This window comes from Myxocyprinus asiaticus, chromosome 10 (genome assembly GCF_019703515.2).
Source record: "Myxocyprinus asiaticus isolate MX2 ecotype Aquarium Trade chromosome 10, UBuf_Myxa_2, whole genome shotgun sequence".
Lineage (NCBI taxonomy): Eukaryota > Metazoa > Chordata > Actinopteri > Cypriniformes > Catostomidae > Myxocyprinus > Myxocyprinus asiaticus.
In genome coordinates this window covers 36,597,208-36,612,358 of record NC_059353.1, presented here as the reverse complement: position 1 = coordinate 36,612,358, position 15,151 = coordinate 36,597,208, and the positions used below count along the sequence as shown (strand labels likewise).

Here is a 15,151-nt window from a genome sequence, read left to right as displayed (position 1 = left end):
ATCAGAGATTACATCTGCTCTGTATTGCCACTCTCTCTTGACCCGCTGCAGTTTGCTTACCGCAACAACCGCTCCACTGATGATGCCATTGCATCTACAATACACACTGCTCTCTCCCACCTGGAAAAAAGGAACACTTATGTGAGAATGCTGTTTGTAGACTACAGCTCAGCATTCAACACCATAGTGCCCTCCAAGCTAGATGAGAAACTCCGGGCTCTGGGCTTAAACAGCTCGCTGTGCAGCTGGATCCTGGACTTCCTGTCAAGCAGACGCCAGGTGGTTAGAATAGGCAGCAACATCTCCTCATCACTGACCCTCAACACTGGAGCCCCGCAGGGCTGTGTTCTCAGCCCACTACTGTATTCCTTGTACACACATGACTGTGTGGCAACACATAGCTCCAATGCCATCATTAAGTTTGCTGATGACACGACGGTGGTAGGTCTGATCACTGACAATGATGAAACAGCCTACAGAGAGGAGGTACACACTCTGACACACTGGTGTCAGGAGCACAACCTCTCCCTCAACATCAGTAAGACAAAGGAGCTTGTGGTGGACTTCAGAAGAAAAGACAGAGAACACAGTCCCATCACCATCAATGGAGCACCAGTGGAGAGAGTCAGCAGCTTCAAGTTCCTGGGTGTCCACATCACTGAGGAACTCACATGGTCCATCTACACTGAAGTCGTTGTGAAGAAGGCTCATCAGCGCCTCTTCTTCCTGAGACGGCTGAGGAAGTTTGGAATGAACCGCCACATCCTCACACGGTTCTACACCTGCACTGTAGAGAGCATCCTGACTGGCTGCATCTCCGCCTGGTACGGCAATAGCACCGCCCACAACCGCAAAGCACCGCAAAGGGTGGTGCAAACTGCCAGACACATCATTGGAGGTGAGCTTCCCTCCCTCCAGGAAATATATACAAGGCGGTGTGTGAAAAAAGCTCGGAGGATCATCAGAGACTCCAGCCACCCAAGCCATGGGCTGTTCTCACTGCTACCATCAGGTAGGCGGTATCGCAGCATCAGGACCCGCACCAGCCGACTCCATGATAGCTTCTTCCCCCAAGCAATCAGACTTTTGAACTCTTGATCTCCCACGATCAAAATACATCAGCACTGCACTTTATTACCCTTACTCTTATATCTCACACCGGACTGTCATAAATTATATTATTATTATTATATTATGTTCTCTCTTAACAACTGACTATCAACCGACAGCTTGAATGTCAATACAGTACAATACTGTACATTCTATATATATATACTTTTTATATATTTTTATTTTTTATTTTTATTGAATAATGTGTATCTATATAGTGCGTATTGTATACTGTACAGTGTATGTTATTATTTGTATACTGTTGAGTGTAATTATGTGTATAACAGATGTTTAAATTGTGTTGTGTTAATTTGATGTTACTGTAAATTGGTATATGTCTCATCACTGTCACGACTGCTATGTTGATCGGAACTGCACCCAAGAATTTCACACACCATTGCACTTGTGTATATGGCTGTGTGACAATAAAGTGATTTGATTTGATTGATTTGATCCTCTTTAAGAAGAAAGTTAGTGACCTGTCACAATAGTTTATGTTGTTTATGGTTGCCAAGCAACATCACAACTCAGTAATATCAAATTCAGCTAATGTTGTGATCCACTCGCAGGTGTGTGTGTATCAGCTATTTTACAACGGCTTCAAACGTGAACAACGTCAACCAAACATAATATAAAGTCGGAATCCATTTTATAATATTAGTTTTGCAGTTTTGAGTCTTTTGTTTACTCTGATGTTATATAATCTGAGACTTTATTATTATGAATAATCATCTTTTGGTTTGCATCAATCAAGTTCCAAATAACAAGTGAAAATAATGAGATAAAGAAGCCTCCCTTTCAATTGTATAGTGTGATGGCCCTGTCTGGTGTTTTCTCTGTGTTCCATTTCTCCTCCGAAGAGTAGCAGCAGGTGTGGGTGCTTTCCTGATTACTCTCCCTTTATTTCCAGGACTTTTTGGGGGCTCGTTTTACTATTATTTGGATGCTTTGAAAAATGCATTTTTTTTCCCCTATAAATAAATTTATTTTTTATGCTAATCTGAGTATTGCCTCTCCTTCATGTTGCCCACCAAGAGCCAGGCATGTGTAACATATGGAGGCTTGTCCAGGATTTTGAGTTTGAAGTGTTGGGAGTGAGGGGAAGCATTGATCGTCTCTGTGTTTTGGGGGAATAAATTCAATGCAGACGTCCAGTGGTAAGTGTGGGTGGTTCTGAGTGCGAGTGGGGAAGAAATAATAATTATTGGAGCTATGTGACACCCTGCCGTGACACCCAGAGCTTTTTAATTTTAGTTTGTTGTTTTTCATGTGCCAGACGCGGAGCGAGTGTTCGCAGTCAAGCCGTAATGTGGGCACACTGAAAACTAGGGTAAAGATTAGTTAGATTTGTTTTTTTATTTTTTTATTTTTTTTTTTTTTTGTGGGGAAGCTTCTTTGATAAGATCTTTCTCCCTTCGCATAATGCAACACAAATAGCCACACCGCGATTGATTGATTGATGGATGTGCGTAGTTGAAAGTAGTTACTGAGGCCATTCGTTTTGTTTGTTTTTGCTCGCGTTGACATTGTATGGTAAGTTACGGAAAGTTTTGCAGATAATCGGCACTGGGGTGACTCTGAGCGCGCTTTGTACTACAGAGTGTGTTTACTGGGAAAGCACAGGAAGTGTTTATTTCATTATCCACGACTGATAGGAAAAATTACAAGGTGGTAAAAGAAGCAGTTATAAAAGTGTATGAATTAGTCCCTGAAGCTTATAGACAGCAGTTTAGAAGTTAGAAGAAGGGAGACAAGCAAACGCATGTAGAGATGGCCAGGGAGCTTAAAGGTTTTTTTTAACCATTGGTGTAGTGCTGTTGAGGTGAAAACATTTGAGGATTTAATTGTATTAAGCTCAAGCTAAAATGGTATGGATGGTATGATCGGGGGGGCCAGATCTCAAGTGTTTAATGTGGGTAACCAGGTTTTGGCATTGTTGCCAATTCCGGGGTCCATATTTCAGGCTAAATATTCTGGTCCTTATTCTGTGATGCGCCAGATCTCAGAACAAAATTATTTGATCTCTACTCCGGACCGCAAACACTCTACTCAGCTTTGCCACCTTAATTTGTTGAAGCCTTATTATATGTCAACCTTTAGCTCCGAAGTGACTGATGTGAAAACTGCTGCACTAGCTGTGAGCAGTAAAGTGACCATTTGTTCTCCTCAGAGTTTTGTAGAGGATGATGTCAGTCCCAATGACTGTGTGTTACAGCCAAGGCTGAAAAATGTGGAAAAATTGTCAGATCTGGATGGTTTTCTCCATCACCTGCACAAAATTGAAGTTTCTAATTTTAATGTTCCCTTCTTTGTTCTCAGATATTCCCATGTGTACAAAACGTAACTGAGCATGATATAGATATGGGCGATGCACGACCAATTTGTCAGTGTTTTTACAGAGTTTTTCCTGAAAAACAGAAGTATTTAGATGGTGAAGTAAAATACCTGTTGGATAATGGGTTGGCTGAACCATCTTATTCTAGCTGGGCATCGCCGTGTCTCCTTAATAATACTTTTAGTTTCTGTACGGATTATCAGAAAGTAAATTCTGTGACGAAGCCAGATTCTTTCCCACTGCCCAGAATGGATGATTGCATTGACCACGTGGTTCGGCTTGGTTTGTAAGTAAATTTGATTTGCTTGAAGGGTATTATCAAGTCCCGCTGACCCCTCGGGCTCAAGAAATTTCTGCATTTATCACTCCATCTGGGGTGTATTCTTATCAGGTTATGAATTTTGGTCTCCGCAACGTCCCTTCTACTTTTCAGCATATAATGAATCACATTCTCTTGGGGTTAGATGGATGTGCTGTTTACCTCTATGACATTGTCATATATATCGACACATGGGAATGACATCTTCAACAGATTGAAGTACTTTTTAACCGTTTTGTGGAAGCCAGGCTTACGATTAATTTGGCCAAATATGAATTTGCCCAAGCAACGGTTGTTTATTTGGGTAAAATTGTGGGGCATGGACAAGTTTGACCTGTGCAAGCTAAAGTGCTGGCCAATGATTCTTTTTAGCCTCTGATGAATAAGAATGAACTTGTGCATTTTTTGGGGTATTGTCGGATATTATAGGAGCTTTTGTTTTAATTTTTCAACTGCTTTGGCTCCTCTTTCAGACCTTTTAAGGAAGAGCATGAAGTTCGATTGGTCTATGCATTGTCAGCAGGCTTTTGAGAATGTTAAAATGCTGCCAAGTACTGCGCCGGTTTTGGTTGCGCCAAGGCTGGATCAGCCTTTTCAAGTTCAAGTTGACGCAAGTCACGTAGGAGTTGGGGTTGTACTTTTGCAGACAGATGAGAATGGTGTGGAGAGGCCCGTATGTTACTTTTCAAAAAACTTTAACAACATCAGTTGAATTATTCAACTATTGAAAAAGAAGCTTTAGGTCTTATCTGGGCATTACTGAATGTGGGTAGAGGGTTGTTTCCAGTGGTAGTCTATTCAGATTACAACCCCCTCACCTTTTTGCACTCGTTATAGAACCCAATCAACGTCTTATGTGCTGGGCTTCATTTTTGCAGCCGTACAACTAACAGATTCGCCATATTCGGGGTACAGATAATGTGTTTGCAAACACTTTGTCATGCTCTCCTATTGAGTTGGAGTAATATGTCTATGCTTGCTCTCCTCTTCTCCATTCTCCATGTCCCTATTTTCCTTAAATGTTGCTTTTCCAGGTGCCGGGGATTGTTGGAACTTAGGATGTGGAGCTGGATGGATGAAGCAGTGCTGGATACAATAACTTAGACAGTTTTTGATGTATATTTTGGAATTTCATTTGGGGAGTGGCTGTATGAATGGCCTTGGGGGAATGTCAAATTTTTTTTTTGAATTTTTGTATTTTTTTTTTAATGTTTTTGATCAGGAAATGTGTTTGCAGAGTCCTTTTAAAACAGGCCTCTGTCTTAAAGGAGGGTATGTGATGGCCCTGTATGGTGTTTTCTCTGTGTTCCATTTCACCTTCGCAGAGTGGCAGCAGGTGTGCGTGCTTTCACGATTGCTCTGCTGATGGGCACAAGGATAAAAAATCGGTTCCTTCCAGTGCTAGGTCTCTCCCCTTCCTTCCAGTACTTTTTGGGGGCTCGTTTGACTATTATTTGGATGCTTTGAAAACCGTATTTTTTTTCCTTTAAATAAATATATTTCTTTATGCTAATATGAGTATTGCCTCTCCTTCATGTTGCCCACCAAGAGCAGGACATGTGCAACATACAGTATTTAATTCAATGTATTTTAATAAATAAATAAATTTTTTAATTTTAAGCTAAAATAACTATATCGATATTCATTCAATTAGAGTGATATAAAATTACTCAATAACAACAACACTAATAAAATTACAGTTTTTCATTGAAGGCATTAGTCTATGTACAGTATTTGGTTTCATTAACATTCTTAATTCTAATTTCCCTCTGCCTTCAACAAAGCACATTATTTTGTTCATTAAGAATACTTGCTAATCTTTCATTTAAGTTTTAATTTTCAGTATAAAACACATAAAATATTTCATAACCATGATTCATTTATTCTTATTTTTCATATTCAGATTTAAATTTTTTGCATGTATTTTACTTACGCTTTACAATGACTGCTGCTGCTCTGCCGAGGACAAGAAAAAAATGGAGAGAGAGAGAGAGAAAAAGATCCAGTGATTCATTAATCACATTACTTATGCTGCAAATTTCAGAAAAGCTTCATCTTAAACCTCTGAATAATTCATCCAACAGTGAGCAAGCACAAACATGGGTCTGCTCCACCAGCCCAAAAGTAATTAGCCAAGCACTCTTCTATGATACTGTGCCACCATGTGTTCTACCGGATGTAACAACTGATAGAAACACTGTTTTCTGAAAACTGTGCAAACTCGTCCAGATCCAATTAAAATGGGTGCATAAATCCACAAAACTAAAAACATATACACACTCCAATTTTCACTATTGGGGATAGTTCACCCAAAAATGACAATTCTGTCATAATTTACTCGTTTTGAGATGTTGGAGATTTTAGGCTGACTGACAGCCTCAGTCACCATTAATTTAACACTCTGCCCTAATGCCTCTTTTAGTTGTTCACAGAAGAAAGAAAGTAATATGGGTTTGGAACAACGTGAACGTGAGTACATGGTAAAAGAAATGTCCTTATTGGATGAACTACACCTTAAAATGCATCCAAAAGTCTTTGCTCAAGCATTGATTACTGCATGTGAAAGCATGTTAGGCACTCATTGATTTCTTCACCTGTTTTTTTTTTTTTTTTCTTCCTAAGACCTGATTGAAAACCCTTTGGTGCAATAAAGCACCAAGACCTTCTCCATTAGGTCACACAGAAGCTGGTCTCAGCATGTCAACACAGAATACAGATGCACATGATGTCATAGGCCAGCAGATTACCTGAGCAATGCAGGATTGGAACCAACTGCAAAGCACAGCCACATCCACTCAATTCGACAAAGGTCAAGACCCTTACTGACTAAGGTGAATCTGTGGCCAACTACAACGAAGCTTCAATTGGACCAAATGGCCCATGCATTGGAACGCCAACAAAAACAATGAAGACTGCCACATACGTGCTAAATGAATCACTTTCAGACGAAAATGGTGCTGCTCTTAGCAAAACCTAAGTGCTTTTCTTCGTCACCTTAATCATTCTAAACCATTTTTATTCATGTACTCTGGCTCTGGATTAGCATGCCTTATTACATCCTGTTTTAAAACGTATCAGATGAATATGTATTGTCAGTTCATCCAAGTTGTGGCACTTATAATCATCTTGGGACACTGAGACCATTGGACCACTAACCAGGCTGGCAGGGTAGAAACACCTGAAGTTCAGGCATGGATGTTTTAATGACTACTCAGAAAAATACCCCTTGAATGAGCTCCATATGGCAGATATAAAAATCAAGCACTTTTTGAAGTAAGACTTTCCAGACACTAATGCAAACCAGCTATGAAAATTAATGTGGACCAACGTGAGAAGGTCAGCTGTTTTTCAGCTTCGGTGAGGTAGAAGTCCAATGCAACCACAGTATCTGCCCTTCCCTTGGGTTTCACAAAAGTGTTTCCCATATGTAGTGTGAAGCAGATCAGCATTGCCTTTGCATGACTAAGGTCATTTAAACAATCACGGTTTGTGCCTTTATTGACTTTCCTCCAATAACAGGTAAAAATCACAGTTAGACAATAAGCCCAGCACAGCATGCCTAGAAAAATCTCAAACAATTAGACTCTGGGGGCCATCCTTCTGATTTCATTACGAAAGGATGGTGCTTATCCTGCCTTTTTTGGGCACGCCACGCTCTCTTAAAGGAGGAAACATTTCCAGCAACCTTGAACTGTTTGTAATAGCTGATAAATATCTCGAGTGAGAGTCATCATCAGATAAAAGAGGTTTTGATATAATGAAGTGTGGTTTGGGTAAACTCAGTTCGTTTGCCCGCACCAGTGCTGTAAACTCCTGACTGTGATACACAAGATCAGATGGTAAACAATGATTAAGGATTCACTAAACAGACTGTAGAGAGAGAGAGAGAGCAGTTTTATCAAACATCCCAAGAGACCCAAAGTCACAACCATACCAATGACTATGCTGCAACTGTTGTTGTTATTTTTATAATAAGTAATAAGTGAATGGGTGTTATGAGAATTAGCATTTACCAGAGGCATCACAATGCTGTAGCTATAAATGCATGCATTTAGCAGGTGAACACAAGTTTAAGAGTACCACTATTCAGATAATCTCTTTGCAGGGCACTGTGACATTTACATTGAGCTGATATGATGAACATGCAGCATTTGAAAATGGCACATTCTTTCTGTAAGTACACCTGGATGAAGACACAGAAAGATTCAGGGTACGTGTGCGAGGAACCACCTTCAAGTTTACCCTTTGATACGTGGATTGTTAAATCACAATTGAAAAAAGTCTTAAAGGGATAGTTCAACCAAAAATAACAATTCTGTTATCATTTACTCACCCACATGTTGACACAAATCATGACTTTCTCTCTTCCATTAAACTCAAATGGGGAAAGTTAGGGACTGACAGTCACCATTCACTTTAATTGCATAGTTTTTCCATACAACATGAGGGTGAATAAATTATAAAATAATTATCATTTTGGGGTGAACTATCCCATTAATGATTATTTTTACTTGAAAACAAGAATATGATTCCCAATGTGTTTCATTCAAATGTACACTATGTATTCTGAGATGCAGTAAAATACATCAGGTATTCCAGAGGCACATGAACAAGTCAGTCATATTAAATTTATGTTGACATACATATAAAACACAATGGCATATAAAGATGGCAGTCTTATTTTTTTGTGAGGGTCGATGGTAATCACTCATGCTGGTAACATCACTCTGAATTACTTTTAAAGATGTGTCCACTGTAGTTAATTTACCGATTAAACATTGATTTTACTGTGCTACTGACAAATCACATTTTAAATTACAATACATTTTTATCACCTTTACAATTACAACACTACATTGTCTGGCAAGAAATGAATAGCAAAAGATACAGAGCAACAAAACGGGCAGTTAATCACTGCAGAGACATTGTTTACACATGTTGTTTTTGGTTATAAACAATAAGCTTGCCATAACTGCCTGGTTCTACTCCCTAAAGTGTATGCATTCATGTGTGGTAGCCTACTTGAGACTTGAATCAACTCTGTATCATCTGCAGACCTGCTAGTCTACTGCTCAGAGCACAAGGGGGAAACAATCCTGACAGATCGTACCGTGCTACTCGCTGACAATCTTTGGTCTATCTATCTCAATCCGACGGCGAACAGGGATTTGCACAATAATTTGCTGCAAGTGAACAAAAGACTCGTTGCAATCAAGATTCATTAAATCTACCTGGCTTTAAAATAAACAGCAATGATGTATTGATTTAGATTATTTTGACAGTGTATCTCACAGTTGTTACACATTATCCAAAGCCTTATGCTCTTTAGTCCGAACAATTCATTTCACAAGACAACTTTGTAGAATTAGATAAAGTTGCAACATGCATAACATCCATAATAACTTGGAAACAACATTCTAGTCTATGGTGATCTAAGGCTTTACTATCTGGAAACTAAATCCAAGGACATATACAGAAAAAAAAATTCATGTGATAACATCTAACATCAAAAATATTGTTAAACATCACTGAATCAATCTGAACACATTAATTGTAAATCAACAAATTTCTAAGGGTTAGATCAGGAAGAAATGGTTCCTTCAGTTAACAATGGCAAGTTACCACTTTTTACAGTGTAGCCTACGTAGTATCTGTCCACCTTAAAATCACACCATACAAGGAATATACGGGCTTGATCTTTTTCACCATTAGTATGTCACCAATGTAAGCTCCTAGTTTGAAGCGCACCACTAGCAGTCTACACTACACTAGTCACTAATAGGCTACATACTGTGTAAGGATTTGAATTACACCATCGATTACTACAGCACACCAGAGAAATCTCCAGCTCATTTAATCAAATCCAAATTGTCGAAAAAATGCTCAAGCAGCATCTAAAACATGAAGCAACACAAAGCGCGTGGTGACATTCGCCGATACATTATAGGAAGGAATTCAACTGCATGGTCTATGGGCGCGAGCTGCGTTGTAAGTTTCACAACAGGGCAGCTGCATCTTTCTTACCTTGCTCTGAATCAGCGTCTCTCAGTGTCTGGACGTTTGAGAATATATCCCCGAATCCCAGTATGACGAGTAAAATGAGGATATATTCGGGCATCGTTGCTGAGTGAGGGTGAAGGCCACCGCACTTCTTGCACTGAAGTCCGATCCCAGCCCTCCGGTAGAGCGTTGTTATTCAGAAATGAAAAGTGGAATTTGTCTGCAGAGCGCACCGAGCCTCCTTCACTCCACGCATTCAGATGGATTTCTAGGCGCGCGCACACATGAGCTCGCAGTAGACAGTGTGAGCGGAGAGAGGGGGAGAGAGACGGAGAGTGTGCGGATGGATGGATGGGGACAATAACGCACTATGAGCTTCTCTTGACTTTTATCGGTTTCCAGCCACCTGACGTTGCGTAAAGGATGGTAACAGAGGAAATGCGCTAATTAAAACTTCGAGAGTCGACATTCATTATCTTGACTTGAAATCGCTAAAATACTGTAGGCTACTTGCCTACGCTTTAAGCTGATTGTTTTTTTATTTGTTTGTTTTTTTGTTTGTTTTTTGTTTGTTTGTTTGTTTGTTTGTTTGTTTGTTTTGTTTTTTGTTTGTTTTTTAAATCCCTAAAATCCAACATAGTCTGTTACAACTTAATCAACAAACAGAAATTCATATCGATACAGTACAGGCATCGCATTTTAGCTAGCCTCCTATGCAAGACGTTATTTTAATAAAGGAAATGTATGTGATCTATCTATCTATCTATCTATCTATCTATCTATCTATCTATCTATCTATCTGGCATTCTTTCTGACTGTATGGCCTGTTAAACCCACAGACATTTAAAACCATTTTAAAATTTCAGACAAGGCTTTGTCAAGCCAACATCAAAGTTTTCTCTTGACAAACTTTACATAAACTAACCATTAAGCTAATCATATCAGATGTCATGGTTGGTTCAGGGCCATTTATTGAGGTAGCTCAGCCCACCTAGTGGTGGTGAGGATTGTCAATAAGCTGATTATTGAATATCTATTCCCTTTTCGCAAATTTGTTCGCAAATTGATTGACCAGAGAAACCAAAAAACAATTACAGATCACGTTTACCCATGTTTAAGATCACTGAAACTGCATATTCAATTGTTGCCTTTTAACACTACTAACAATAATACTAATTCTAACACTACTAATTAACACTACGTATGCCAAACAATAATAGCCCAAGCCAGTTTTCATTTCATACTGGACTACTGCCCTATGCAGGCAAGAGAACAGCAGTTTTCAACCTTTACAGGCTCTCGGGACCCTTAACCAGGGGCCCCAAAATAAAAAGAGCTAGATTTTCTCATTAACACTTTAAAATTAATTACATTAATAACAAGAGCTATCGATTTAACACGTCAGTTAGTGTAATTAATAATATTTTAAAAATAATATGTAAGAAAAATTAAACCAAATAAATCATGTCCCCAGACCTGTACGTAAATACCGTATTAAAAGAATGTATTGTCATATCTTTGTAGCAATTCAAGCTTGAAGTAAATGTAACTTCTTTATTTAAACAGAATTTCGAGATGCGATTTTTCAAAGTTTCAACTACTTTTAACTTAACACAGCAACCAAAAAATGTGACGTTAATGACGCCGAAACCAGTGTGATGCTCTAAAACCATCCATACGACGCATATGTACTGTACATAGACCAACAATTAAAATAGCGCAGATGGAACGTAAGAACATGTGACAACAGGAGAGTTTGGCAAACTCAGTTGAAAAATGGTTCCCTATCTGTCACTCACTCAATGTTGTGTCGATGTAGTGACAGTAGGGGTCACTCTGGGAGCCCGAAACACCTCTGGTCTTTTGAAAAAAGGCCAATGAGAATTGGCGAGTGGAATTTGCATGCCACTCCCCCAGACATACAGGTATAAAAGGAGCTGGTATGCAACCACTCATTCAGATTTTCTCTTCAGAGCCGAGCGGTTGCATTCAGTGCACTGAATACAATTCCTTTTAAAAGAACTCACCTCGCTAAAGACTGCTGGATTTGACGGCGCATTTCAGCGGCTTCTCCCCCTCTGTGCCTATGCAGTGCAGAGAATGCCCCTGGGCGCATTCGGCAGAGCAAAAAAGAGTATATTCTGAAAAGAGTATATTTTCCATTCATAAAAAAGTGGCACACATGGAACGTCTTTTTAAAGATGCCTTTCCGTTAGTGTGTTATTCCTGGTTGCGGTCGCTATCTCTCCACTTCTGATGGCCACGATCGATGTCTTACGTGTCTGGGTGCTGCTCACGCAGAGACATCGTTCGTGGATGGATCATGTCCTCATTGCGAGAACATGACCATGGCAACATTGCGGTCGCGGCTTGCATTCGTAAGAAAGCAAGCCACCCCAGCGGCTCCCAGCCTTGGTCCTTCTACCTACGGGTATGAGGCCGTGCCGGTTAGCACTGGGGGCAATTTGGGGACCTCAATGGGACCACCCCACGCCGGGTATCCCCCCACGGACCTCCCATTCCCCAGCACGCTCGCTTGCCCCGATCGGGCTCTCGGTCGAGATCGCCGGCTCGTCTCAGGGCGGGTTCAACATCTCGTCCGGCACCCCGGAATATGATGAGTTATCGAGCGCAGCATCGGAGAGTGGGCTTGTCCGGTCTGACGCTGAGGCTTCGACTGGGCTTCCTCCTTCGGGAACAGTCGCCCAGTCTCAGGCCGACATGGAAATGATGGACATGCTTTCCCGGGCGGCCGTGAGCATCGGGCTAGAGTGGAACCCTCTGCTCTCCTCTGAACCCACGCGGCTCGATGATTGGTTCCTGGGCTCGGGGCGCCGCCCAAAACCGCGCCCGCCCCGGTTCCTTTTTTCCCGGAAGTGTATGAGGAGCTAACAAGATCGTGGGAGGCACCTTTTACTGCCCGTTCTCGATCTTTCAGGTCCCCCGCTCTCACTACCCTCAATGGCGGAGCGGCCAGGGGGTATTCGGTGATCCCCAGGTGGAAAAGGCGCTCGCAGTGCACTTATGTCCACAGAGCGCCGCCACCTGGCGCGGGTGCCCGAAGCTCCCGTCCAAGGCCTGTAGGTTTACGTCATCTCTGACAGCTAAGGCCTACGGTGCCGCTGGACAAGCCACCTCCGCCCTGCACACCATGGCTCTCCTGCAAATACACCAAGCCAAGGCGCTAAAAGATCTCACACTCCTCGCGACAGCCCCCCCCCAGCGAATCCTCCTGAGGAAGGACCTTCTTTCTCAGGGACGGGGCACCATCTGGCACCCGCAACCAAACCTTTGGAATCTCCACGTCTGGCCCTTGGACAGGACACGGAGGACTTAAGTGCCCTACCGCCCGTGGTGGTAGACACAATCACTCAGGCTAGAGCTCCCTCTATGAGGCGCCTGAATGCCTTGAAGTGGCGTCTGTTCGCTAAGTGGTGTTCTTCCCGATGCGAAGACCCCCAGAGATGCGCAGTCGGATTAGTGCTTTCCTTCCTGCATTAGAGGTTGGAGGGGCGGCTGTCCCCCTCCACCCTGAAGGTGTATGTAGCCGTTATTTCGGCTCATCACGATGCGGTAGATGGTAAGTACTAGGGGAAGCACGACTTGATCAATAGGTTCCTGAGAGGCGCTAGGAGGTTGAATCCCTCTAGACTGCACCTCATTCCCCCATGGGACCTCTCTGTAGTCCTTAAGGGTCTACGGGGAGCTCCCTTTGAGCACTTGGAGTCAGCTGAGCTTAAGGCACTCTCTTTGAAGACTGCCCTCCTGACTGCGCTCACTTCCATCAAGAGGGTAGGGGACCTGCAAGCATTCTCTGTCAGCGAATCGTGCCTGGAGTTTGGTCCGGGTTACTCTCACATGATCCTGAGACCCCGACCGGGCTATATGCCCATGGTTCCCACGACCCCTTTTAGGGATCAGGTAGTGAACCTGCAAGCACTGCCCCAGGAGGAGGCAGACCCAGCCTTCGCGTTGCTGTGTCCAGTGCGAGCTTTTTGCATCTATTTGGATCACACGCAGAGCTTTAGAAGCTCCGAGCAGCTCTTTGTGTCCTTTGGGGGACAGCGGAAAGGAAGCGCTGTCTCCAAACAGAGGATCACCCACTGGGTCATTGACGCCATCGCTATGGCATATCAAGCTCAGGACGTGCCACCCCCTGCGGGATTATGAGCCCACTCTACCAGGAGTGTGGTGGCCTCCTGGGCTCTGGCCAGTGGTGCCTCTTTGGCAGACATATGCAGAGCAGCGGGCTGGGCAACACCCAACACCTTTGTGAGGTTCTACAATCTCCGGGTTGGGCCGGTCACATCCTGAGTAGTGGCAGGCACGAGCAGGTAAGTTCCGGGACAACTGGCCGGGTGTACCGCTGCGCATAGCGCCTTTCTCCTCCCTTGAGGAGAAGACGTGCACTCTTGACTCCCAGTAGTGTTCACAGACTGTGATCCCTGGATGACATTCCTCCTTAGCCCTGTGGCAGTTGAGTTTGTGGAGAAACTCGCTACCGGCACAGTAAGTGTGCTAACGAGGCCCTGTACGGGGGTAGGTGCTCCGCATGTGCTGGTTCCCCCGAAGGCAACCCCATGTGATATTTTTTCCACAAAATCGTTTCCCTGTCGGTAAACTGCATCTTCCTTGAGCAGGGGCCCCTCTGCCCCTGGTCACCATGCTTTGTAGAAACTCCTCCCCCTTTGGGTAGGACCTACCATGGGATCTCTCCACATGAAATACTTCCGACAAGGCTCGGTAAAGACCATGTGACGTATTTCCACTCAAAATACCCCCAAGACAGGGTGTGGTCTCCATGGTGTCTTCCCCTTGGGAGTGACACCCCCCGACGTGGACACTCCTGGATCCCAGTCCGTTAACAAAATTCCACTCTTTTTGGGGAACAAAAAGAGGGAAAAGTGGCCTCGGCTGGGCTAGCCTGTCCCTATTTGTTGGGCAGTTGACTTGTTCCTGAAGGACCGTTCGACGCTCATAACAGCGTTGGGGGAGGTTACGTGACAGCCTGATGCGCTGGCTACTAGGCACACAAAGATCTGCCCGTCTCGCACCACTAGTCCACGTAACACAGTTCAGTTAGTTGTGGTGTTTTGTTTAGGGACCCCTAGTGTCACTACATCGACACAACGTCGAGTGAGTGACAGATAGGGAACGTCATGGTTACTTTCGTAACCTCCATTCCCTGATGGTGGGAGTGAGACATTGTGTCCCTCTTGCCACAACGCTGAACTTCCCACTGAAATGGCCGGGACCTTGTCTCGGCTCCTCAGCACAAAAGCTGAATGAGTGGTTGCATACCAGCTCCTTTTATACCCATATGTCCGGGGGAGTGGCATGCAAATTCCACTCACCAATTCTCATTGGCCTTTTTTCAAAAGATCGGA

General features: G+C 42.9%; 1 protein-coding gene across 1 annotated transcript in view; it reads right to left on the bottom strand.

The window, feature by feature from the left end:
• Positions 1-9,940, bottom strand: part of LOC127446903 (low-density lipoprotein receptor-related protein 1B-like) — a 491,131-nt gene extending 481,191 nt beyond the window's left edge. Inside the window, exon 1 of the mRNA XM_051708221.1 lies at positions 9,789-9,940. Within this exon, the coding sequence (XP_051564181.1) occupies positions 9,789-9,882 (94 nt within the window). The 5' untranslated portion in view covers positions 9,883-9,940. The remainder of the gene's footprint in view (positions 1-9,788) is intronic.
• Positions 9,941-15,151: the final 5,211 nt, after the last annotated feature.